The sequence below is a fragment of the Perca fluviatilis genome, chromosome 17 (genome assembly GCF_010015445.1).
Source record: "Perca fluviatilis chromosome 17, GENO_Pfluv_1.0, whole genome shotgun sequence".
In the NCBI taxonomy this organism is placed as follows: domain Eukaryota; kingdom Metazoa; phylum Chordata; class Actinopteri; order Perciformes; family Percidae; genus Perca; species Perca fluviatilis.
In genome coordinates this window covers 16,441,107-16,469,041 of record NC_053128.1, presented here as the reverse complement: position 1 = coordinate 16,469,041, position 27,935 = coordinate 16,441,107, and the positions used below count along the sequence as shown (strand labels likewise).

At 39.3% G+C, this 27,935-nt stretch overlaps 3 protein-coding genes across 3 annotated transcripts; 1 reads left to right on the top strand and 2 right to left on the bottom strand.

Moving 5' to 3' along the window:
* Positions 1-3,532: 3,532 nt before the first annotated feature.
* Positions 3,533-10,715, bottom strand: ak3 (adenylate kinase 3). Its single transcript, XM_039779342.1, has 5 exons — positions 10,088-10,715; positions 8,097-8,216; positions 7,707-7,879; positions 5,073-5,191; positions 3,533-4,319 (listed from the first exon to the last, which is right to left on the bottom strand). Exons 1-5 carry the CDS (start codon positions 10,233-10,235, stop codon positions 4,208-4,210), a joined length of 672 nt encoding a protein of 223 aa, XP_039635276.1. The 5' UTR covers positions 10,236-10,715; the 3' UTR covers positions 3,533-4,207.
* Positions 10,716-11,134: 419 nt separating this feature from the next.
* Positions 11,135-20,135, top strand: rcl1 (RNA terminal phosphate cyclase-like 1). Its single transcript, XM_039779343.1, has 9 exons — positions 11,135-11,375; positions 11,935-12,006; positions 12,349-12,524; positions 13,250-13,324; positions 13,449-13,573; positions 14,378-14,503; positions 14,786-14,942; positions 17,958-18,061; positions 19,958-20,135. Exons 1-9 carry the CDS (start codon positions 11,246-11,248, stop codon positions 20,109-20,111), a joined length of 1,119 nt encoding a protein of 372 aa, XP_039635277.1. The 5' UTR covers positions 11,135-11,245; the 3' UTR covers positions 20,112-20,135.
* Positions 20,136-20,292: 157 nt separating this feature from the next.
* Positions 20,293-26,498, bottom strand: anxa3b (annexin A3b). The gene is made up of 14 exons (XM_039779341.1): positions 26,306-26,498; positions 25,866-25,905; positions 25,728-25,775; positions 25,072-25,159; positions 24,795-24,889; positions 24,591-24,704; positions 23,887-23,977; positions 23,665-23,744; positions 23,265-23,321; positions 22,752-22,845; positions 21,570-21,665; positions 21,337-21,395; positions 20,845-20,967; positions 20,293-20,625 (listed from the first exon to the last, which is right to left on the bottom strand). The coding sequence occupies exons 2-14, from the start codon at positions 25,875-25,877 to the stop codon at positions 20,566-20,568; spliced, it is 1,017 nt and encodes a 338-aa protein (XP_039635275.1). The 5' UTR covers positions 25,878-25,905; positions 26,306-26,498; the 3' UTR covers positions 20,293-20,565.
* Positions 26,499-27,935: the final 1,437 nt, after the last annotated feature.

Below are 27,935 nucleotides of genomic sequence, written 5' to 3'. Positions count from 1 at the left end.
ATCAACCACCCCATTCCATATGCCTCCCATGTCACTCCATTTCACAAATCTACTTTCCTATCCATTCCCTACCATCCACCTGTCCATATATTCCACTGTCCCATTCCCCTCCATTATTCTCTTTCATTATTCCACTCCACCATGTCTCTACTGTCCTTCCATATTCCATCCCTTCTTCCTTCCTCCATCCATTCTCCATCCACCATATTTCCTTTCTCCGTGTTCTTCCTTTCTTTCCATTCCACTCTCCATTTCTTTCTTTCCATATTTATGTCTGTTATCCACTATTATGTCCACATATACTCCTTTCCTTCTTTTCCATTCCTTCATTCCTCCTTCCACTGTTTCCATATTATATACATGCACATACCGTTCTGTCTCACTATTTTGGCCATATATTTATATTATGCGTCCGGCTCTGTCTGTCTCTGTGTGTGTGTGGTCGTGTCCGTTGGCTGTCTGTCCCATCTGGTCTCTGGTCTGTTGTGTGTGTCTCCATCTCTTCCTTGGGATTCTGGTCCTGTATATATATATATATGTGTATGTGTATGTGTGTGTGTCTGTCTGCTGTATGTGTGTGTCTCTCACTGTGTCTGTGCCTGTGTGTCTCTGCTGTGTGCGTGCTGTGTGTGTGTGCATGTCTGCCTGCACTGTCTCTCTGTCTCTCTCTGTCGTGTGCTGTGTCTGTCTCTCTGTGTGTCTGTGTGTGCTGCTCTCTGTCCTCTCTGTCTGTTGTCTCTCTCATTCTCTGGGTGTGTGTCTCTCTCGGTCTCTCTCTGTCTCTGCAGCTGCCTTGTGTGCTGTGTGTGTGTGTGTGTCTGTGGTGTGTCTCTCTCTCTGTGTGTGGGGCTGTCTCTCTCTGCCTCTCTCTCTCTGTGTGTGTCTCAGTGTCTCTGCCTGTGTGTGTGTGCGCTGTCTCTCTCTCTCTCTCTCTGTGTTGTTGTGTATGTGTGTGTGGGTATATATATATGTATATATATATATATGTGTGTGTGTGTGGTATATATGTATGTGGTGTATGTGTATGATTACATATATGTATGTATGTGTAGTATGTATGTGTGTATGTATGTGTGTGTATGTATATGTATGTGTATATATGTGTATATATGTGTGTGTATATATGTGTGTAATATATGTATGTATATATGTATGTATATGTGTGTGTATGTATGTGTATGTATGTATATGTATGTGTATATATATGTATGTATGTATGTATATGTATATATGTGTGTGTGATATATATATATAGTTTTATATATGTGTTGTTATTCAATGTATATATATGTATAAGTATATATATTGTCCTGTGTATATATACGTGCATGTATATAATGTATATATATATATATGCTACTATATATGCTGTGTATATATATATGTGTGTATATATATATGTGTATATATATATATGTATATGTGTATATATTATATGCCATATGTATATATATATATACATATATGTATGTATGTCTGCACTATATATATCATGTATGTATATATATTGTGTGTGTATATATATGTGTGTGTATATGTATATATATATGTGTGTGTATATATATATATATATGTGTGTGTATGTGTATATATATATATATATATATATATATATATATATATATATATGTATATATATATATATATATATATATATATATATATATATATATATATGTGTATATATGTGTGTGTGTGTGTGTGTATGTATATGTGTGTGTGTGTATGTATATGTGTGTGTGTGTGTATGTATATATATACATATGTATGTATATATATATATATATATGTATGTATATATATATGTATGTATGTATGTATGTATGTATGTATGTATGTATGTATGTATATATATATATATATATATATATATATATATATATATATATATATATATATATATATATATGTGTCTGTATGTATGTTGCAATAAAGAACCAGTATGGCAGCTTTACAAGACAATGAAAAATGAATGTGCAGCTATGCTGTAAAATAATATGGTGATGGTGGCACGGCTGAAACTGTGAATAGACTTGCCTGCAGATATTTTAATAAATTTTGCCCTACTGCTAATACATAGATATGATAGATGACAGATGATACAGTAGATGCCCAGCCTAAACAGGCCAAGACCATCCATATCCAGATGGTCCACACAAGTGTGAGACCAGATTTCCAAATTATAGGCAAACATGAAGTATAAAATATTCTGCATGCCTTCATACTTAACATACATTAAATAAACTGATCTCATAGTGCATTGTATGCATGTGTTATTCAGTCTAGTTTGCTTCATTTCCCGAACTTTATAAATACAACTAGCCCATAATTTGCCACTGAGTTCAACTTCTTATTTTCATTAAACCAAAAGAATTCAGGATTTTTGTTCTGCATTCAGAGTGGGCTGAGACAGTCTAAGAGCTCGTTTAAGCTTTCGCTGTCATGTCCTGCAAAACCACACCCATCCAGGTGAAATACCAAGTTTAGGGAGTACCATTTCTGCTTGCATACATTTTAAAACTTTTTTTTAACCTGTCCGTGATGAGTCTGACTCATTCGGTTGTTATAGAAAACTGTCTGTTTTAGGGGCAGGGGTGTTAGTATCTGTGATCAGTGATAGTAAATTAGTCAAATAAAACTATGACTGGGAAGTTATCCAGTTGGCTTATTTTGGTGTACAATAATATACTCCATACAGTAACTAGAATCAGAAGTGTATTGAGTTTCATAACAAATAGGCCTAATGACAGTTGTAAGTTGTAAGAACTGTGGATCAACCTTAAATGCTGTGATATCTTCGAACAAGATGATAGCCCTGTGCAAACTGATTTGAATGTTTTAAGTTATACATTTTTAATTCAGTTTTTAGTTGTCAAGTCACATCACATAGCAAATATCAGTATACTGTACATTTATAGACTTGGTCATTGTAGAAGAAAATGAATTACCTAACAGTTTTAGTCTTATTTTGTCTTGATATCCTCTTTCCTACTCATGATTAAGTTCCTGTTATGCTAACTTTAGTGTCTTCTGTGTTAATGAAGTCTGTCTTTTGTATAGCTTGTTAAAACAATGCATTGTTCTTGGGTCACTGTTGGTGAGACCTTTTGTTCAAGGGCCGGAGCCAAATTCCAGCGGGTTCACAGTTCATTCAAATTAAATACCGTCTAAACCAGCTCCAGCGGAGTTAATCCCTTGTTTAAACAAAGGACCACTTATCAGTAGTTTGAGCAGACAGTGTTGGGTCTATGCAAATATACTCAGATAGTTTTGTGAGTCAATGCCTTCTCAGCTTTTGTTATTCTGTTGCTTTCTGTAACTTTTGTATAAAACCCTGACCAGAAAATTCATTCTGGTCAGAGAGAATCCTACAGCTTCTTGTGAGCTTCTTTCTCCACTGTGCAGTGAATAAAACTCATCTGAACCAGCCACTGAATTGGACCTGAGAGAACTTTTTCTTTTACAATCTTGACATGGATTGCCTATAAATCAATGTGGCTTTCAGAGGCAACACAATTAAGACTTAAGGTGGTTAAAAGAAGCTGTTACACAATGTTTAATTAAAAATATTCAATATAACAAGTGTGGTTCATACATCATTCAATCTGTGGTCCATATTCATAAAACATATTTACAAACTACATTCACCGAGCTACCTGTTACATTCAAAAAGCAGCAAAAGGCACTTGATTGCAAAAGTTAATATACAGTTATTTGTAGAACATGGCACATTTCCCTTTAGTAATTTTTATAAAGGATTTCTAACGGAGAAAACAGAAAAATCTCTCATTTAGCTCAAATATCTTGTTGTGTTTGCCCATTGTTTTCAGTGTTGTTTTTGTCATTTTTTGAAATTTACAATTTCTTGTAAATGTTACCTTGATATTAGATTCAGTAACGTCTCCTTCATAAAGGCACATTATTAAATAAAGAGACCATCTGTGGAAATTCTAAGGATTAATGTTAAGGATTTTACGCACACATCCTGAGAGTTTCCCAACCTAACTTGAGACAATGTGGAGTTTTACCAACAACATCTGCAGTCTTACTATCGCTCCTGACATAAACTGTATGAGCTTAACATTCGTAATATATTAATGCACAGATGGCTTTCCTCTTGGTTCACAGAAAGTGGCACATGATTGGACTGTGCGTACAGAGTGGTTTATGCCGGTAAACTTTAACCCTTAAAGTCTGTTCAGGCTTTCTATGCAACTTTCTGTTTAAAGGAAGAGAGTTTTCTGTGAAGGAAAGCCTCGACGTGCGGCCAAATCTTGTTGGTTTCAGTCCCAGAGAAGATCTGTAGTACACCTTTACTCCTGCAAGGAAAAAGAAACACAGAAAATGTTTGTTTTTTTTTTATCACATTTACTATGTAAACTGCTATTCAGACACAGCAATTAGAAAAATATATGCATCACTTCATCAGTTTTTAATGTGCAGAGAACTGTGACTACTAGCCTAATATATGCTGTACAGCAAATAAAACAGCAATCAAAGTAATTTTTCATCCTTTAAAGTGAACACTCTGTCCACTTCTATTCCCAGTCTGTACTTTTTTGTACTTCCTTTAAATGATGAACAGCCTCAGAAACTAGCTAGCTAGCTAAGCACATCCCTGGGGTTTGAGGGAACACAGAGTAATCTGTTTTACTGCCTAATTAGTCCAGAAATAGAAACTACGATGCATGTACTTGCAAACTGGGTCCACCGCCTCACAAGTCTAGTATTTGTACTTTGGGGATTTCTTTTTTGGATTTTATTGATACTGGTAAAGATAATATATTTTTAAATGTTTGTATATTCATTTAATAGCAGTGTGTCATTTTGAAATGTGTCTCTTACACAAGTTTTAGTCATGCGAGCAACTGTGAGGAATGTGTAGGGAGGACTTAAGGTGGTTCATTTATATGGAGTACACTTCAGTGAGATATTACGCTGTAATGCAGTCAAACATCTGCCCATTTTTCCTTATGGTCTCTTTGTAGGGCTGCAAAATAACTAACGTAACTGTAATAAGCACATCCACATATACATAAGTAGGTGGACGTATTTTGATTAATGTGTACTACCTGTAATACTCTAAGACAGGCTCTGTCTGGGTTTCATAGGCCTTCAGTCTCCGTGTGACTGTGTCTGGTGTATCATCATCCCTCTGGACAAGAGGCTCCCCTGTCACATCATCCAAACCCTAGAGAAAACACATAAACACGTTGTTGCCGACTTAATTAGTTAAAAACTACAACATTGCAACATGCTGTAATAGTACTTTTAAATGCACGTTTTCGGCAAGCTGCAAATGGAGGTTTTTTTTGTCATTCCTGCTGTATAATAATAGGAATTATCATAGCTTAAGAAATGCTTGAGGCACTGTAACTTCCAGCTATTGTACTAGTCAATAACCGTAGGATTTTTCCAGCCCAAACCCAGATACCGAACAGGAACTGGAATGTAAACACTGCTCAAGAAAAAGCAACTTGCTAAAAGGAGCCACGAGGTTGATAATAGCAAAGCTGAATAATGTTGAAAGACATTATGTGGGCAGACTTAGTGATAACACCATTTCTTGCATTTCAACTCTGTGTGACATGGCATCTCTATGTTGCCATTGTATACGTGTACATGTAGGGTTTAAACATAAGCCAGAATAGCGCATTGGTCATTTCCCTAATAATGTTCTCAAACAGAAACCGTAGCAGAAAGTATGACGTTATATCTTTTACAGTATGTTGACCAAAACTACAGGCCTTTTTTACAGCAGACATTTTGACTTGTCACAGTAGGAAAAGCAAAGGTTTTACTAATAACATTAACGATGGCTCGGTTCCATTCAAGTTAAGTCATGACAGTGTAACAGTGAGCCAGCATTTACAATGCAGGGACACTGAAACTGAAGCAGCTAAATGGAATTCAGCCATCATCAATGCTACTATTTACACCTGGGACATGTCAAAATGTTGAAAAAGGTCTTCATCTCATCTCTAAGTGGATTTCTGTCTTCTACATCATTTTTTGACACCACATGGGTGGCAAGCTTACGAGTTGATGTTTACCAGGTAATGTTTGACATGTTCATCATTTGAATTAAATTGAGCACGCTAACATTTGCTAATAAACACTAAACACGAAGTACCACTGAGGCTGATGGGAATGTCATTAGTTTTGCAGGTGTTTGGTCATAAATTAAAGTATTGGACAAATAAAGATTTTGACTTGGTAGTGCTCGAGGAAAAGTCAGTACGTTTCACCATCTGGGGAACATGAATGTCTTCACAAGATGGCAATCCATTCAATAGTTGTTGGACCGACCAACCAACAGACAAACATTGCCATCTCTGGAGATGCTAGCATGACTAAAATTCAGGCAGCAGGTGTTTTGAACTGACTGGATCAGTTAGACAAGAAGGAAAAGTGAAAATCTGTGTGTCTAAATATCGTGCTACTATCTCAAGACAATCTAAATAGAAACCTGGAGAGGTGAGGAACATTCATATTATGACCAGCTACAACCCTTCATCGTATCAGTCTACCCTCTTGTATATTTCAGCAGGAGATGCTGTTCTGAAACATGCATAGACTGGAAGCATGACAGTGTCTTCAGTTTACTCAGGGAGCTTGCACAGTCCCTAAAGAGCACTTCTTGGTTGCAAGGGAACAGCATGAATGTGCTATCCCAAAAGATCTGCATGAAGTTAATGATTCACACTTATTATGCCCAACCAATACAATTGTTTGAGTAAGCTTAACCAACCTGTGTTGTTTCCGTAACACTGTTGAAAAACAACATTGTCTTTTCGACGCCTTTTGTTTTTTTTGCTTTTTCTACAACAAAAATTGAAAACGGTCATGAACGATCGAACACAAACGGGTTAAGTCAGATTTCTGGTACAAGATGTTACTGATGAAATAAACTGTATTCACTATTACAGTAGTTTTCGAAGGTGAAGGTAAAGAACTAAAAGAAAGAAGAAATACTGGCATTTTAAACCTTTAACCTGATTGGTTCTATCCCGCTTTTTTTTTTTATGTCCGTTTCTGTTACATTCTTCTCCCTCAAACAGGACTGTGAAGAGTAGACTGAAGCCAATGATTAACTATGAACGTGTTACTCATCCAGACTGTGCAGAAAACATGCTGCAAATCACTGCCACAGAAAGAACACGTACACTACAGGCGCATAGCTATGAGTCATCCATCAGTTACACAGAAACAGGCGCTAAAAAAACTTTGTCAACCTAACTGTATGTTATAGGCTATATGTATATATAATATATAATACTTACTGATAGACCTATCAATTGAGCCAATCAAGGGAGATATTAGCTTCATTAGTTATTTTCTTATACATGTAAAAGTAATGTTGGAAGGTCAAAAGCAACATGTAAAAGGACAAAAAGTCTGTAAAAGAGAACTTGGTAATGTCGATGCCAGATACTGTTTTCTACATAAAGTATTTGCCTGTGTCAGAGAGCTCTGTCTGTAGTCATGGAAAAAGGATGCAGCATGCATAAAAATGATGCTGATCAAAATTTCTTCAATAAAAATGATTTTACCTGAGATACATCTTCAAAAAACGTATGTAGGAAAACAGTCGAAACCCAATAGTTCCAATATCATGCATAAAAATGAAACAATCCTACTGATAATGTCTGAAAACCAGAAACTTAAACAAGGAAGGAGTAATAGGTGAGAGGGAATGTATTTACGAGAACTTTAGGCGGGTTGAAATCTATGTTGTACACTCTGCCGCTGGGAAGGTGAGTCCAGCGTGAGGTGAGCCTCTGTTTGATCGTGTGGAAAGGTACATTGAGGTTGATGACTGTATCCACGCTGTAGGCGTCATCCAGAGCCTCGGCCTGGAATGCTGTACGAGGGAAACCTGGTAGAGACGGATGGACAGAGGAAAGCCAGGCAAAAGGTACAGGAAAGAAGGAAGGATGTTTAAAATAACTATACTACGATTTGAACTTACTAGCATAAGAAATACATTTAAAAGACCATGAATTATCTTACAATTGTATTAAGATCTTTAACAAACAATTCTGATAATACTTTTTTGCTAACAATGGTTTCCCAGGAGAAGTTAGTGGTCCTACCATCAAGCAGCCAGCTGCTCTGGCCCATTGCTCTCAGGTCACTCAGGATAAGACGACACATGACGTCATCAGGTACCAGCTGACCCTGATCAATACAGGACTTCATCAACAGACCGAGCTCTGATACACACACACACACACACACACACACACACAGACAGAGAAAAGAGATGGGGGATGCTGTTTATAACAATGTTTATAACACAGTTTTTTTTCCTAACAGAATTCTTGAATCTTGACTTTATAAAGGCTACTTGAACCACAGTATAAAAGATGACCTGTACCTGCTTGCCAAATACATCAATTACATCAATTTTCTCCAGTAAAAAATAAATAGCCTAAGCGTTTGTACTGTATGTTTGTAGCCGTTTCCACCTTCAACACTTCCACCCTGGCAGTTTTTGCAAAGGGTCCATCATTGTAAACACATCCTGTAGCAAAGAATTAAATAACACCACAGAACTGTTTTCGGGTAAAAAGAATACAACATATAATATGTCATGCTGAATTACAGAGAACTGCACAAAAAGTGCAGTTTTGGCATTGTGGGTCTGAATATAACTTAATATATAACTTAATAACATTGTTCTGCTATAAAGCTACCTAATGGAAAATTTAACATGATAATCCGCATGAGAATTTCACTTCCACTTTAATTGGTCAGAGTCCAGCTGAAGAAAGGAATTTGCTGACAAGCCTTGCAGAAATGACCTAAATGTGCCACATACTGCTGTGATGTTACCATAAGAAAAAAAAGCAAAGGGTAAAATTGACAATAAAATACATATGGCAAATATACTAGAAGTTTAGGAAGGAAATAAATGATTACAGTAATAACTGCTATTCTATATTGATGTGACTGAATGGGTTGCTGTTTTCTCTGATATAACAAATGTAATACATGAAGATGGCACACCAGTATGCTTTGGGCCTGCACACTGAACCCAGAACAAGTTCTCTAGAAAGCAAAGGCTTGTTGCATGGTTACCAGTTTAGCAAGGCAGGTATTGCAAAGTGCAACTAAGGAGGCTTTTGCTACTGATAGGTGTCATTGTAATGCGTTATACATCCAAACAGACATTTTTAACGTTCAATATGTCTTGTGAGAAGGTTTGAGAGGCGGTCTCAGGAATCTAAGGTCACTGGTCTGGTTCAGATCCATGGACTGTTCGGGCAAATTCGTGCTGGGAAAGTCAAAAAGAACTGCTTTGACTGCTCAGCTGCCGACAATACAAGGATTTGGTGCAACTGAGGAGCTTGAAAATGTCTACACATGTACAGTAGGCTATGTAAGTATAACAGAGGGGGGGCATGTGTGCATAATGAAAGGTTTAAGTTTGATTGTACTGCACAACAGTCACTGCGGGAGACCTAACCCTAACCCCACTTTAACCTTGCATTACTGTCCCTCTGTCAAACAGCAGTGAAAACACACCTCTTCATCTGTAGGCCCTCCTCTCAAGGAACAAAGGTGCAGTGAAGTCCTTATCTTTACACCTCTCTTTATTATCATCCAAGGTGATATTGAGAAGTAGGTAATGTTGGGTTCAAGTGTTTCCAGTATAAACATAAAACAGCATGCTCCATAACCCTGACAAACAACTGACCTTGGCTAAAAAAGAACACCGATTCTTCCATTCAACCTCGGTGGTAGGCTATGTCACAGCCAGTTAAGAAATCCAACTGCTTTAGGAGTGGTGCTCTTATCACAGCAGTCCAGAAAACAAACTTCAATGAGAGTATTTTTTTTTTTACCAGACAGTATAACTTTCCTGTAGTGTGTAATAATAATCTGCTTATGTTTTGAGCATGATAATAAAATGTGTAGTTATTTTTCTAACAGTGATAACGTCCAGTAAACAATGATTTAAAATAACACCTGAAATAGCCTAATCTTGCCGCAGGCTCTTGGCTTCTAAAAACACGTCGACATAGATTTCAGTTAAGATCACATCTGCCTTGGTATGTGTGTGTGGACGTCGCTATCTTACCGGTTTTGGCGTTGATGTTGGTTCTCAAAATGTCCCCACTAGAAATGTGTTTCAGTCCAAAAGTTTTAGTTATGCGCGCAGACACTGTTCCTTTCCCCGACCCCGGAGGTCCCATAATGACAGCACGAAAAATCCTTTGAAGAACCATCTCTGGACGATTATTTGTTCAAACTGAGTTTTTAATCCTTCCCATGAAACCCCTCTCTGGATGCTCAGACGAGACTCGGACACGTATACTTTCTTAAGAAGTGCGCAACCGGGAGTAGGCGCGTCTTTATGCAGCCAGTCGAGACTCTCACTGGACCTTGACTTGTATTTCCCTGCAGAAACACAACGAGGAGAAGCAGGAGGAGGAGGAGGAGGAGGAGGAGGAGGAGGAGGAGGAAGATGAGCAGCCAGCACAGTGGCAGCGGGGCCAAAAGGAGGATAGCCTAGGCTACACCTCCCTGATAACGCACTAGCGAAACGAGCTTCTTTCTCTGGCGTGTTGACGAACTTCCTCGTCCATATCAGCGTTCACGGTTTACTGGAGATGTACATATTGTATAACACGGTTATGTAATTGATCTACGAAGGGAAAAGGCTTGTTGGCAAGGTTTCGGTGATTAATCCCTTCCCAGCCTAGATTCTCTCAGCGGACAGAGCTGCAGATTGGCAGGCAGGCTGGGTTGAACAACAACCAACATGCACTCTCTTTTCAGCTTATAAAACAAAAGAGAAGGTTTTAAAAGGAATTAAATACGGTTTGAAGACATTACTGATTAAATAACACATTCAGATAACGTCTACTGTGGGACTAGATTTAATCATTGTGTTAGTCTGTGTATTTAAATATGATTTCAATTCACTTCATTGTATGCCAACACTCTGTAATGAAGAAAGATAAAAGACAATCCTTACAGATAGGCTAGTGGTAGCCCATTTGTTTACATTTTGATTACGTTTTGTGCCTTTAAGACGCAAAGATAGCATTAAGCCACTCCCACTGTGCTTTAATAAATGGCTATCTGACGCCACCTAGAGGCTCAGTGCGGCGACGTGCTCTTTAAAAAAAACCTTTTTGGCCCTTCTGTTTTGCCGTATCTTCACCTCTCATCAACGTTTTCCAGGACAAACACACGTGGATTTCCACTGACGCCAGGCAGAAACAACAATAACATGGCAAGCCACGGGCTCGCTTACGACGGCTGCAATTTCTTCAGACAGCGGCTAGTTTTATCCACACTCAGCGGGAAGCGTGTTAAAATAAAAAACATACGGTCTAAAGATGACAACCCGGGGCTCCGTGGTGAGTTGCAGCTGCATGTGGCGTCGCAGTTAGCTCGGTAGCTAACGTGCTAGCTGTTACGCAGTTGGGAGTGTGTTTTATCACTGGTCGTCAGAAGTGTGGAAACGATGGGACAGTAGTGTAAATGTCAGATAAATACATTCTTACTTCACTGTATAAAGCTATGTCGGTGTTGTACTGGTCAAGCGCATTGAATCGGGTTTTGCATAGCTCTTTCTGACATTATTAGAGGGACTTATCTTGGCATATGTGAGTGAGGATCTTCAGAAGTTCCCACAGTAGATGCTAGCATACTTTAATCAACTTTTTGTACTCTAGCTATATGTTTTGGTGCTGTGTGCAAAATATAAAAAGAAATAATTAGTTTGCCCCAACATACTTGTTGAGGTGTGTGTGTGTGTGTGTGTGTGTGTGTGTGTGTGTGTGTGTGTGTGTGTGTGTGTGTGTGTGTGTGTGGACACACTTTGATTTTAGAAAATATGGCTTTCATCCACAGATTCTGCTGTTGGAAGATGTTTGGTTGGACTAACTGAATATTTGTTCTGCTTGCCTTCTCCAGATTTTGAGGCCAGCCTCATCAGACTTCTAGACAAAGTGACCAATGGCTCCAGAATAGAGATTAACCAAACAGGTGAGTGGTATCATTAGGATATGACTATAGTGTGTTTACCTTTGTCACAGTCTGTGTGGTTTATCTAATTACTGTTTACTGTCAGAGGATAGCAGAGTAATGTCAGTGTTGTTCAACACCAGCAGATGGACCCAGATATAATTATATGATTTTAGTTATTTAGTGTTCAGTATTCTCGCTCTCATCAATCTTATTACATCTAGTTTTTGCTATTTTTGCATGTGGCATTGATGTTAAGTTCAACTGTAGTGATATTCGGTGGCGCCGTTATAACAAGACTGTAAACTACCACCCACTACATTATGGACTCACTCACTATCCCTATGTGTCTGTCTTCGCAAGGTACTGTGTTATTCTACCAGCCTGGCTTGTTGTTTGGTGGCTCTGTAGAACATGACTGTAACTTGCAGCGCTCGGTTGGCTACTATCTGGAGGCCCTGCTCATGCTGGCTCCATTCATGAAGACCTCTCTTAAGGCCACACTGAGGGGAGTCACCAATGATCCCACTGACCCGACGGTGAGGACACGCCTGCATGCGTCTGATCACCTTCTAACTATTACTTTTTGTTTATTAATTGTGTTCCTTTGGATTTAATTGTGACTTATGTAGCTCATGATCACACTGGGTGGGTGGAGCGTAAGCATTCTTCGACAAAACATGTAAACGCTTACATTGAATTTCTGGGTAAAAGGCACACCTCCCAAATCCAAATGTGCACTGCCCTCTAGTGCACACATCATTTCATGCAATTATATGTCAGTTCAGATCAACGCTGTAGGAGTCTTTACAAACTGCATATTTGATATCTGAGGTGGAGAGTTTTTGAAACTAACATAATAGGTCTGTGGCATAGTCAGGTTTTTATATCAAATCATAAGTTTGTATATTGACTTGAAAAAGTGTGAATATGTTCACAGTTTGTGGTTCATGTTATAAATTAGAAAATGCAGTCTGTTCTCGTTGTGACACCCATTTTGCCTCTGAGTTTATTTGCATGTTTGACGTGGTGTTACAGCAGGTCAGTCTCAGTCATCCTTTTTTTTTTTTTTTTGCTCTGAGCTGCATTGTTTCAAAGTGTATAAACCACAGATGAGAAAGCAAAAGCATTGGAGACACTGGTGAGAGGTGTTGTCATGGAAACAGTGTGTTGCTGTGATGGGAAATGGTCCATCAAAGACATTTTCAACCCTGTGAAGACGCAGAAGCATGTTTTAAGGATGTAAACACTCTGTCTCCTGTAGGTTGACATGCTGAAGTCCACAGCTCTCCCTCTGATGAAGAAGTTTGGTATTGATGGAGAGGGCTTTGATCTCAAGGTGAGGACACAATGGTGGTCTGTTGATAAGCATGATGTAATGTTATACATTATAGTGCTGCTGCTCGAAAACAAGTCAGTCTATCCTTCTCTCTCACTCTCTCTCTCTGTTGCTGCTCCCTCAGGTGGTGAAGAGGGGTATGGCGCCTGGTGGGGGAGGAGAGGTAGTTTTCACATGTCCTGTCCGCAGGACCATCAGGCCAGTGCAGCTGACTGACCCAGCAAAGATCAAAAGGATCAGAGGAGTGGCGTATCCTTCTCAGGCTCACAGTCATGGCCCTTTTTTAATCTATAAACAAAATTGATGTGATACAAATTGTTATTTAAAAGCCTTTTTCACAGTTCATTCCTATTGTATTTTGTTGTCTAATAAAGATATTCAACAGGGGGTCCTCAGAGTTAGTACAGGGGGGCCTCCGAATTATGTTTTGAAAGTTTATTTTTTTCAAAAATTAAGATAAGTCTGAAAAGATACATTAAAATGAATTTTACATTTTAATAGCTAAGGTAAATTGGCCTATTTGTGAAAAACAAACATGTAATGTACACATTGAAGATAAGCTTACTATAGGTAAGGTAGCCACTATGGTAGCCATACAGTTAAGCTTAAGGAGTCACCGCCATTCATTTTCATCCATCCGGCCCAGTTTAATGCAACTTAATTTTATACATTACATGTAGTAGGGGGTCCCTATTCTGTCTCTCTTTTAGCTAACAGGTCCTTGACCTAAAAAACATTGAAGACCCTTGGTCTAATCTAATGAACATTTTCTAGAGTAATCCTTTTGTTTATAAAATAGTAAATACAGTTTCTCATGCTTATAATCGCCCAAAACCTAATGTGACCGCTTCAGATGTCTTGCTTTATCTGACCAACAGTCAAAAAGCCAAATAATTCAGCAGCAATTGGAGAAGCTTGAACAAGTAAACTTTTTGTCAATAATGAATGGCAGAAACTAAACTCTGTCCATTTCTCAAGTTTGTGCTCCTTTCAGCCTTAAGTTAAACTCACTGCCGTATGAGTCATCAAAGGTCCTTGACCGTCTAAATCCAGATATTCGGTTCGAGTTTCTCCTCAGATGGCTAACAGGATAGTGGAGTCAGCCAGGGGTGTCCTCAACCAGTTCATTCCAGACATCTACATCTACACCGACCACATGAAAGGAGCCAACTCTGGCAAGTGAGTATCTCAACATTAATGTAATTACAGGGCCATCACTTGATGGTTAAAACATCCTGCTCACTGTTTATCACTTGTGCTCACTTTATTCACAACATTTCAGTTCTCAGACCTTCATGATGTAAAATTCATACAGACAAACCACACCGGTACCATACAGTACTGTACATATGTAAACATGGCCTGGAAAAAAACAATATTTGTGCATTTACTAACAAAGTGTCAATTATCCCAGATTATTCAGAGAAAGACACTTAAGTAATTCTTGTTGGTTGACCGCAGGTCTCCAGGTTTTGGTCTGACCTTGGTGGCAGAGACGCTGAATGGTTCCTTCCTCAGTGCTGAGATGTCGTCCATGCCGCAGGGTCAGGGAGACCCCATGCTACCAGAAGACCTTGGCAGGAACTGTGCCAAACTACTTTTGGAGGAGGTACATCGGGTAAGTACTGCAAAAAAAATATATACGGTACATACTCATTCCACACACACACACACACACACAACACACACACGTTAGTGTTGTGGTTTTTGGGGTTCGTTGAAGAAAATATCCAGATTTCAGTTGTCTCTGCCTGGGATCGGATTTATTTTGGTCTTTGACATGAATTTTGAATATTCATTGAGTGTTCATTCAATCTGTCATTTTGTCCTTCTTTCTGCACTCCCTTAACAGGCTTGGGCTGCTGGGAAGAGGGTATACAAGATTATTCCATAGAAAGGTGAACCTCAGGAATCCATCAATCACATCCATCCATCACAACAGATATACACACACACAACAAAAAAAAAAAAGAGAGAGAGAGAGAGAGAGAGAGAAGAGAGAGAGAGAGAGAGAGGGGAGAGAGAAGAGAGAGAGAAGAGAGAGAAGAAAAAGAAGAGAGAGAGAGAGAGAGAGAGAGAGAGAGAGAAGAGAGAGAGACAAGAAAGGGAGGCAGAGAGAGAGAGAGAGAGAGAGAGAGAGAGAGAGAGAGAGAGAGAAAACACAGACACCACACGGAAGGAACACACACACACAGACCCAGATTAGGACAACTTGCATGCACTATGGAGGAAATACACACAACAGGCACATACACAGCATAGAACATAGACAACACACATGGCACACACAGAGACACACGAGAAGGACCACAGGACAACCAGAACAGGACCACAGTATGAAAAGAAGGACCAGAGACCCAGAGACCCCAACAATGGAGCCGAGACCCAACACGGATATGGAGGACAGACAGGAAACAACGGACAGACCAGGAAGACGAGAGCCAGGACCTTGGAGAAACACAGGACACACAGTAGCTGAGACCAGGAAATGGACACACGGACACAGGACACGAGACCGGGAACACACCAAAAATGGACATGAAGACAGCACACGGACACACACAGCCACAGACGGAGGTCCCAGCCTGAGACACACAGGAAGACACAGCAGAGCCAGACCACAGGAGACACAGGAGGAAGGCACAGGAAATAAAGACGGACACAGAGGCCGAGCCACACAGTGGACAAGGAGAACGGATGGAGGTCTTGGAAAATCCGAGACCAGACAGGACAGACAACGAACGACACACAAAGATCCCACACATAATCCAGTGGACCAGAACAGGAGGAGTCCAGCACAAACGGACACGGAACATGGACCCCAACAGAGTGCCTTGTGAGTGGACTTGAAAGAATAACGGTATGAGGAAATGGAACAGTGAATAACTTGACACGACCAGTGAGAAGGAAATAAATGGATGTGGACTGAAAATACGAGAAAGGAAAATGGATGAAGGAAGGGACAGGAACGAAAAGAAAGGAAAGGACCAGTATAATATGGAAGAAGACACACTTGACAGGAAACGAAAGGAAAGACGGATAAATAACAGGAAAGAGATACGGAAGGAAGAAAGGACAGCACAGTGAAATATATATAGTATAAAGACATATAGTGAGTTTGAAGAGGTGCATGAAACATTAAATAGCACAGGGAGGAAACACAGAATATAAACAGGAAAGGAAGGAAATACACATAAATAAGTGGATGGAGGAGAAAGAAAGAGCACTTAGGATTTACAGAGAAGGAAAGGATTACGTGAGGAATGACAGGATGCCGATGGACTGACAATGGAAATGAATTTATAAATGAGCGATGAAGAAGGAGAACGAAAGGACATGGACGTGCCATGAAAGGAAAGAGGGAAAGCAGTGGAGATCTTTAACGAAAGTAGTAGGTTTGAGGAAGGCATGGAAGGAAAGGTGGATGGAATAAATGGAAGGAATGGAGAATAGTGGTAGGTGGAAGAAATATAATAAATAGAAATGGGGGAATGAAGGAAGGAAGGAATACTGGAGTGAGATGGAGGATAAATGGATAAATGGAATGGAAGGGGTTTTAATGGAGGGAACAATGAACAGACTATGGAATCTCCATCAACTCTCAAGGCTTGTTAATGGAGTAAAATGGTGGAAATAATTTGCGATCAAGGTCCAGATCTTCATAAGGTTGCATAGTTAAAAGTCATGAAGTATTTGTTTGAATTCATATTCACAGCATAACCTAGTTTGAAATTATCCACTTGTAGAAGGAATCTGCCTCATTGACAATTTAAAAAAACAAAAAAACCACAATGTCCTGTGAGTATAGTTCCGGCCAATTCAGTGATACCGACATGTAATTGAATCGTATTCTGCTTTCGACAACCGTCGATGCCATATACTGCGTGACTGGCCACAGCAACCAAGAAATGAAATGCACAGACAAGAAACAGACCGTGTAGCTACTAAACTGGTGGAATGGACAAATATGTAAGATTGGTTATAAATGCTGGTGTGTCAGTCTGGCAAGGCTAACAGCCTGGGAATAGCAATAGGTTGCCGTGGGCAATCCTGATAGCATGTGACACTGAGCAGAGAGGGACCCCGTCCCTAAATATCTGGTATTCAAGAAAATGGAGCAATAGGGCACAGGGCAAGTAGGTCAGAGGGGGCAGGGAAACACAGCATTATTAAAGAAAAAGAAGAGAGAAATATGTTGTAGAGAGATGACATGTCCACTGTGTTCACGGTCATTGAGGAAAAGTATTAAAAAAAAAATAACTAACAGTACTTCAGAATGCACATGTCAATTTTGAAAAATGTATTAAAATCTGCCAGTCTGTCACAACCAAACTAAATAAATGTGCTTCAAAATGTTTTCACTTTTTTTAAAGAAATTATGAACCTAAATTTGTTCCCAGAGCTGAAAAGCATCTGGCCTACAAACACTCAACTCTCTACAACTCTTGGATGCTCTCTATGTTTTGCAAGTGTAGATGGCTATCAGTGTTGGACCTGAGATAATCAATTCCCTGTCCAGGGGTTGCCGAGTCCTACCCTCTTCCCAGCAGCCCAACATCTCCACCTCCATTACGCATTTCTGTGTTGTTTTTGTTGCTAAAACCCATCACCCCTCCTCTTTCTATGTTTTTAGGGTGGCTGCGTGGATTCATCCAATCAAAGCCTGGCACTGCTCTTGATGACCCTTGGCCAACAGGACGTGTCGAAGGTTCTGCTCGGACCCCTCTCCCCATACACGTAAGCCAACGTCACTCAATAATAGACACACACGAAGCTCCCGCCTTAGCTTATTTATAAGTTACTATACAGATGCACTTTGTTATTCTTCTACTTGTCCAATCTTGGCAAGTGACAGTATTTCAAAATCATCGACCCAATGTCAGCATGAAATGCTGGACAAATAAACAACGGAGGCAATAACTACACTTATCAGTTTGTTAAACCTAAGCCTTATTGTTTGTTTTTTAATTTTTACTAAAAAATGGCAGGATTTAAAAAAAATATTTTAACTAAATTGCATCTAAATTGAATGTCTCATGCAACAAAGTTTCTTTCTTGTTTCAAACACACTGGGCAGTGCAGTTCACAGTAAACCAGGTGTTCTTGCAATGAGTACATCTCAGAAAGTCTTCTGCTTATACAAAGGTGAGGGAAATGGGGAGAAAATGTAATAAAGTGCTGATTTTGCACCAGAATATTTGTTAGTAAAAAAAAGATTTTTTTCTTAAAGTGCCCATATTATGAAAAAAACACTTTTTCTGGGATTTGGGGTGTTCTTTTGTGTCTCTGGTGCTTCCACACACATACAAACTTTGAAAAAAATCCATCCATGCTGTTTTGAGTAAGATACGGTTTCTGAATGTGTCCTGCTTTCAGTCTCCTAGTGAGCTGTTCAAAATCGGCCTCGGACTGTGACGTCACAGTCCGAAATGAGCTGGCTAACCACAACCGTTAGCGTTAGCCGGCTAACGCTAACGCTAGCATGCTACGTCGTTCTCAATAGCAAAGCACTGCTACAACACACACAAGTTCACCATAATCTACAAAAGAACTACTTACATGTGCGCCCTCATTTAGAAGTCTCCCAGCTAATCCTGCCTTGTAACTGACCAAAGTTTCTTTTACCGTCTCTAGAGTTAGCTAGCTTACATGCTCTACATCTGAGCTACTGCGCATGTGCGAGTGCAATCAAAGATAGTACAGAAGATGAAAAGAGGTCTCACTCTGTAGCTAAAACAGAAACCAGGTGAAAAGAGGATCTACAGCAGTGAGAGAGAGCTGTGCAGTACAACAACAATATGGTGTTTTTTGAAAATTAAACCATGTAAACCTATTCTGGTAAAACCTTAAAATACATGAACCTGAAAATGAGCATAATATGGGCGCTTTAAATGCAAAAGACAAATTAGTCTTGGTTAAATTCAATGGCCATTGGATCACACATTTTTCACATGCTTTTGGACACATTCATTATCATGGGACTTGGCCAGCTGTGCATTCACTTGGTCAATGTCAGTTCATAGAGTGTGTGTGCTTGGTGAATGTGATTAATTAATATATTTGCAGTTTAAGATGCATTTTAACTTGAATAATTCCTTGTGAGCCGATTAAAAAAGCAATTGAACGCAAAGATGATTTTGGACATCATCACCATGAATGAGGAGTGAACTATGAACTGTCCATTTTCAGTTATCATGGTACCGGTGCTGTGTCCCTCTCAAGTACAGTACTATGATAACTGAAGATTGGCAGTGCCATCACAATGCACTCCTCTCCTTACTCAGGTAATGCTGATGTTTTTTTTTCTTTTCTTCCAAAAGACCAATGAAGTTAAGTTTAAATGTTTGTATTTTTTTTTTTTTTCTAGTTCTATAAATTGGCTTTGCATTATACATTTTAGTCATCCCAGCTTTAAGAATTTAATGTAATGTGCATGAAACCTTGACTTGAAGCAGACTGCATAGAGTAGACTGGGGACACTGTTCTGAAACTCCCACTGTGTATTATTTTTTGACAGTTGGACTATTTCTCATCCAACATATGGTCTACACCTCTCAAAATAATGAAACTGAAATTTCATCTCCCATTTCTTTTTTTTTAACTTTCTTCCCCCCTCCCTCACTGTCTCTCCAGGATCGAGTTCCTCAGACACATTAGAGATTTCTTCCAACTCATGTTTAAGATCGAGGTTCAGAAGCCTTCGGAAGACGAAAGGAAAGGAGGGGACAAGGTCCTGATGACCTGTGTAGGAGTCGGTTACAGCAACATAAACAAAACCATTAAATAAAACAAGTATTTTTTTTATATAACAGCATCTTGTATGTCTTTACTCACTAACATCAAATAGTAGAATACAGTATTTTTTATTGTCTTAAATGTGAAAGTTGTGACATCAGTTATTTGTGTGCCAACTTTAAGGCTATATATGCAAGAAGATTAAAAAAAATGCATGCGTTGACAGCCATCAGTCACATGGAATACAATTTTATAAATTCAGAATACATTCAATAGCATCTTCATGTACATACTTCTTCTGAAGGGTGTGTGTGTTAATCATTCAGTCTGCACAGCCCTGTCTGGTTGAACATTACTGGAATTCCACATTCAAGCATTTCCAGATGGTTAGTTCCAGCAGAGTTCAAGCAAATGTATCACTACGATGCTTTTGGAAAGGTCAGGACTGGTTTTCCTTCCCATTTGCCCTTCACACCACATGTTTCTCATCACAGGAGTCGGAGGAGTTAGTCGTCTTGGCCACATAGACGTTTGAGGGTGTCGCCATAATTACCAGACACTTCGGACTACACACAAACATGAATAGAGGGGGGAAAAAAACAGTAAATTGTGTTCACATCATCACATGACCACATCATCTAAAACAATTGGTATCTTCTGATGTTGACCCAACAAAATTATTGCCCAACGTCTTAAAACAAGATACCAAGACATTTAAACTTTAATTGAACATTTATGTTGAGGTGTAATGAGCGTATTACATTTCTCTAGCCATGTGCACTGACCTCTAACTGGGAGTAGAGGGAACATCCAAACAGCTTCTTATACTCCGCTCTGATGTCCAGCAGGTCCACCTCTGAGCGACTGACTAGTATCCTGGTCAGAGTGGACTCTGTGGTCCCCGCACCCTGGTCAAAGGGAAAGAGGACAGAGACAAAGACACAAATTGGACCTGGGTAAATCAAATACTCATTTGTTTACATTTATTATCCCGTAGTAATGGCTGCTTTTATGTCTGGTTTCACGTGTTTGTTTATTGTCTGCTTAAGAGCCTGTTGACACATTTCAACCAGTGGTGCACATTTAGTCAAAGCAGCAGCAGCAATAGAACAGTGGCTTAACATTCCTTTCCACACCACTGGGGACAAATACAATTGTCTGCTGTGGCTAAAAAGGACAGAGTGAACCATACAGTATGTGGATTTTGTTTTGGGAGCCACAGGCTTTGGGGGTTAAAAAGACTCTTGTGATACGGATGGACATATTGTGCAGCTTACCTTCATGCTCTTGAAAAGCCTCTCAGCCAGGTATGCAGGAGTGGTCTTCACACACTTAACTAGACAAAGAATTTAATTAATGAAAAGTTTTTTTGTAATAACTTGTGTTAAATGCGTCTCAAATGTGCATTGATTTAATTTATCCAACTTGAAAATGAAGATGCAATACATAAAAAAATGAGCCAATGTAAGGGTCAAAATTAATATGACAAACAATATGACAACATTCTCACCAACAGCCACGAGTAGCTTCTCCAGGTCACCAGACATCTCACTCTCAATGCTCTCCTGCAGAGTCTTCTTACTAATATTCTTGTACTCTACCAGAGCTGGCAAAACATAACAGAGGAATAAACCGATTTGGTTTTTTTAGCCATGCTAGCGGATGCTAAGGGTGGTAATGTCGATCTGTTGGTCGGTGGGTTAAGGAAAAAAATGCAACAGTCTGGTAAGTTAAGAACATGACATTGCTTTACTGTAATGCAGCCTGTAAAACCAGGAACAGACAACACTCTGGCCATATTATTTTATGATATCTAAAATCTAAGATGATATCTAGTCTCATATCACGATATTATATTGATATATTACCCGGCCCTACCCCTGACTTTTTTACCTGTAGCACCACCACAAGGTAGACATTTTTTTTTTGCGTTTAGTGAAATAGCTTGGGAACTATTGGATGGATTGCCGTTACGTCATTCATGTTCCCCAGACAATGAATCCTAATAACTTTGCTGATCCTTTTACTTTTCATCTAGGGCAGAGGTGCCCGAATTCTTTCATATGAAGGGCCAAAATGTATCTGGATGGAAGGCCACTGGCCAAAAATAAATGTTGATGTTGAAGAATACTGTAATTCTTGCCATTCTCCATAGATAAAACGTACAGATGTAATTGAAATGGCAGGTGTACCAGCACTGTGCGTTACATTGCCGTTAAACTCCGATTACGTACTTTTTAACTGCACAAAATGTACGTTTTGTAGTCATTACTTTTAAAATAAGAGGTGAATAAGCATGAGCATGTCAAATCCATGGCGGGCCAAAACAAAGAGCACGGGCCAAATTGAGCAGCTTTGATCTAGGGCCATCATCAAGTCCAAATTATTAATTTGTCCAATACTTCTGTTTATGACCAAATACCTGCAATACTATTGCCATTCCCAACAGCCTCAGCTTCATTTGCTAAAGGAGCCCTAAACACAGAGTGCAGCTAAGATGGTGAACACGGTCAACATTATAACTTCTAATTAAAAATCAGCTTGTGAGCATGTCGACATGCTGATGTCAGCATTGAGCTCAAACCACAGTTGTACAACCTTAAAAAAGCCGCTAGCATGGCTGCAGACTCGTGGTCTTGTATTTGTATTACACAGGCATGTACAGAAAACAATATGCAAGGTGTGAACCTACTCTGTCGAAGCTGGGGAATACTCCTGTGGCACAAGATGTCGATAAACTTCCCCTCATCAGTTCCCCACTTCTTCTCCCCAGCTTCATACAGGGCCTGGGTGGAATGAAAAGGTGAAATGAGAGCGAGTGTGAAAATACACAGCTCTAGTTTTTATTCCTTCTGGATTTTCATTTGACATGTTCAGTAAGAAAGTGTTTCAAGAGAGCTGTGGTAACTGAGGCATGTGCTGCTTTCAAGCCCCATAAATGTGTACGGTCAAGAGAGGAATGTCAAAATAACAATTGAAGAAGAGTGCCAACACCACACTTACCAATCTGACACAAAGTAAACTGCTCTTAAAAAAAAAAAAAGATTTCTTTAACGCCACTGCCCTTATTCTTTATATCCACAAAACATTGTTTATAAACTACCTGTAGCCACGCCAGCTTGGTGGCTGTACTGTGTCACTGATAAACACAGAAGTATTCTAAATGTATTTAAGAAACCGGCAGGAAAAATGGCAGTGAATATACCTTAGCATCGGCTTTAGCTTTGGCAGCGTCCACATTGGTGCTCTCGTCTCTCTTCCCCTGTGAGGATGAAAACAAGAATATAGTTTGCGATACGTAGAATGAATGAAATATATTTGGCATTTGCTCATTTAAGTGATGAGCCTTTTTGAATGCCGTTTTTAACATACTATGTCATAATTTGATAGAGATGACAAACTCCCCAAGATTTACAGATCTTGTAGTAAACACATTTTATTTTCTCTACAATTCAGGCCTCTAACTGAAGACAGAAATATGAAACAAGGTGTAGGTTGAATTTTTTGAGATAGGATGGAAATGTTCAGACCGCAATAAATTGAATGCTTTAGGTCTGACCGTTTGTTTGGTAATGCGAGCACATCACTAATTGAATGTACAGTACCTCAGCCAAGATGAGCAGAGCCTTGCCGTAATCTCCAGAGACCTCCGACTGCAGATCATGAATCAGCGATCTTCCAGTTTCTTAAATGAAACGGCACATTACGGATAATTTCACAACAATCTAGACACATTACATCGCGAGCATTTGCCAACTGTTTCACAATAATCTGAGTTACTATCTAAATTGGTGAAATTACAAATACTTAGTGTTGAAGACACTAACCTGCAAGGTATGCTTCAGACAAGGCTTGTATCTGTCTGTTGGATCTCGAGGCAAAGATTTCTGTCAACGTACTCTCGGTGGTCCCTGCTCCCTGTATGCCATACACACAAAATGTGATAAGCACAAGTAAATGATGACAGCGTTTCAGCGGTTCTTACAACAATGTAAGTATAGTAAAAGGATCATAAATCCAAACTAATCTTAAGTAAATTTAGTCTGTTTAAATAAATGAAACTAAATGAAAAAAAAATGTAGAACTCAATCAAAATGTATTATATAGCACTTTACAGCAACCAGCAGGTATCCAAAGTGCTTGACATCAGAAACCAAGAGTAAAAACACATATCATACAATAGAAAGAATAGAACATAGAAAACAGTAAAATCAGAAAAGGTTACAAAGAAATAGAAGAATGAAATTGTCACACCACTGCTACGTATTAAAAGCCAGAATAAACATAAGTTTTGAGTTTGGCCCTAAAAAGAGCTACATCTGTAATAGTGCGAATATCAGGGGGTAACTTGTTCCAGAGTCTCGGGGCAGCAACTGCAAAAGCCTGATCACCCCACCGTTTATACCTTATAACTGTGTCTCGGCTCCCTTTACATTGTTTTTTTTGTTTGTTTCTCTGAACACTGATGCATTAGCAGGCCAACGCAGACTCTGTTTTGAAGCATCTTGAAGTTAATCCGACACAATCTCACCTTGATGGCTCTGATGACTTCGTGGCAGTCGTAGACAGCAGTGGGCGTTACCAAGGCTACTAACAAGTCCTCAAAGTCTCCGTGGGTGTCGCCCTCCAGGTCAGCTACTAATTTCTGATGGAGGAACGTTGGTATCACACCTTTTGGTCCGTTGTCTTTGTCACAACACTCAAGAATTATTATTTAAAAAGTCAATTGACGTACCCTTCCTGTGGCTTTCTCATAGGCTTTAGCGATAAGCTGGCGCTGAGCATTACTTCTTTGGGTCAACACCTCAACTAGTGTCTTTTCTGTCGTACCTATAGAGAAGAGGAGAACACAAAACAGGCTCACCACTTACTTACACCGCACTTGGAGAGTTCATGGGTTTGCAACCTTAAACTAGCGGACAGATTTGCACATTTAGTAAAACGATGATCAAAGTGCTTTACACGTTGGTCTGATATAAAAGAAAACTGATAATGGTGACTCATCGACTTACCAATGCCCTCTATGGCCTTCCTTAGTGCGGACACATCTTCTTCCACTTTGAAGTTTGCATTGTCCTTCACTGTTCCTCTTGCATTGGACTGATAAACACAGAAACACACTCGCAGGCTCATACATAACAATAAAAAAATATCAACAAGTAACCACGTTGTACATGTAATAAACAAAAGACGCATGTACTAGTTTATACAGTGTATAGTATTTTCTGTAGGGATGCTCCCTCTTCGTCGATTAGTCGACTAATCGGTCGTTTTGGTCTTAGTCAACTTAGATTTCTTTAGTCGATTAGACATGTTTGATGCTTTTTTCATGCTGAATGACTTATTTCCTAGAAACGTACGAGCACATCCTGGTAAACACAAGAATTAAAGTGGTGCTTTTGCATGACCATTTGCGGAGAAACACAGATTTTCAGATCTGTTGATTAAATCAACTAATCGAGTAGTCGATACAATTGAATGAGTGTTAGTCGACTAAGAATTTCTTCAATCGAGCACAGCCCTAGTTTTCTGTTTAATATTTTATATTCTAAACTTTCATACAGGATTTGTCTCTATCCATTCAAGCAATAGCAACCCAATAATAATATTCATCATCATCATCATCGTCAGCCTGGACACTAAAAAGGTAAGAGTATGTTTAACTTACTGTCACAGTCAGTGAGGAGGGGGAGTCTAACAGCAGCTCCAAGTCATCCTACAATACATGTCAAGAAGTATGCTTTAATGATCAACTATATTTTCTCATATTTTAAGCCGACAATCTTATTTTAAAACAACTACTCACCCAACCAGACATTGTTGTGGCTGTAGAGAAAAGTCTTAGACTAGGAAAAAGAAAAAAATATACAGTATTAGCATCTTCGTAATATCAGCGTATGGTTTATTCCTTTAGCTCTAGTCTCCTGCTTTCTGATTAGTTTTGCTCTGCACATTTTTCATCCTCTGACTTTTACTGCCTGCGCGGACGTCCCCGGCCTGGACTTCGGGTAACATAAATAAATCCACTGGATTATGATTCTTAATGTCTTCGTGTCAATCCGTTATAAATGCTCGCATTTGACAGTTGACCAAGCCAAGAACACGCGTACGCGACTCGAGCTGAAAACCTTAACATCGTAATGTCGACAGCTGAGGAAAATACAATTCTCCCGATGAGCAAAATAAAGCACAAACAGAGAATAAAGACTGTGATCAAAAGTCACTCAACTGGATTTCTGTTCTTACCTTAGGTTTAGTGACAGGACAGGATTGGTATCAGAGGAGGAATTTCACGGTTTACCAAAATCGCCACACCTTTAGAGAGAAGTTGAGAAGGCAACGCCCATTATTGGCCGGAGGAAGTTGAGTCATGGAGAGGTTTTTCATCAACTCCTCCTCACTTGTACGCAGTCACAGTTCAGCCCTGTCATCTGTGTTATACAGACACAGAAATGTACCCTTCTTTGTAACCTGACTCCCTTGTGCAACATTCTGCCCACTTCACTAAAAGTGACAGAAGCTGCTGTAACACCATTTCTCAAACCATAGATCCCATTAGACTTCAGTAAGGACCGACAGTGGGTCCAAAGTCATATTTGCTTTCAGGGAAGGGGTGAGGCCATGAGTCAGAGAGGAGGAAGGAAACTGGCCTTATCTCTTATTGTCATCCCTACAATAACTCCATGTTGAGATCCCTATTCTTTTTAAATCTAGAAATAGGCCTGCCCTCTGCCAGTCTAGTTCATGTAGCCCTTAAATCCTAAATCTATTCTAGATGTAAATAATAGCAAATTACAGGCTATTTTTTAATCATGCACAATAATTTGGTTACCTATTAGGGCTTGTTTAGTGTTTAGAATTCAGCAACATTCATAGATAGCCCTACTTAACATCCTGAGGCAAAACTACAAGTGTAGTCAATAGTTATGAGAGGGGCATGATGGTGGTCCTCTTGCCACAGCTGTAGGAGTGTGTGGGGTGGGGGGGGGTATGTGGAGAGGGTAAGATAAAACAAGCTGATTCTCTTAACTTTATAAAGCATCCACCTACTTTAAACACATGCAACCATAATGCTTTTATACGTTATAGATATTTTTAAATAACTAACTCAAATCCTTGCAACCCTGCTCCATCATGTCAAACAGTGAAACCCCAGGGGACACTGCAGTGATTTAGTATTGCACTTCCATAAATATAAGGGACATGTGAGACAGTTTAAAAAAAAAAGAATGGTTTAAAGTGAAGTGGCAAAGATAGAGATATACTTTTAGTCCCTTGTATGGGTCAAGCTCCAAAAACGCTGGGTCCTACACTTCCCATAATGCATCTTGGTAGCATCTTTCATCGGAGCCTGGTTAAAGCTTACTTCTTTTAAACTCCATGGCCCAAGTTTAAACACAGACTATCGGCTATTTGTTGTCTGCATGCCTAAGCAGAGAATACTCAAGTAATGTGAGTCGCTTTAGTCATTTTCTCAGACTTCACAAAACTCCACCAGTCTCAAAGCACATGACACTACTGTAGTGCCTCTTAAATAGTAAATTGACTATTTGATATACAAAATATATTCATTTGACAAAGTTTTTGAAGCTCAGGATTGCACACTGGAATTGTTCAGGTCAGATCCCCTCACAGTTGGAGTTTGGACATTGGTATTTTCCCTTGTAAAGTTGACAGAGCTGGATTAACGTTGACCCCAGTGCCTTTGATTTACTGTGTATTGTTTGCACTGTTACTTTTGAGTGTCCAGCAGGTAAAATGCACACTGCAGACTACATGTTGCAGCTTCACTATGTTTGCCCAGAATTTGGGGGTACTATTTTACCTGTTTTCTGTCAGTGAGTTAGCAGTAATTGGACTAATATTTACATTTATT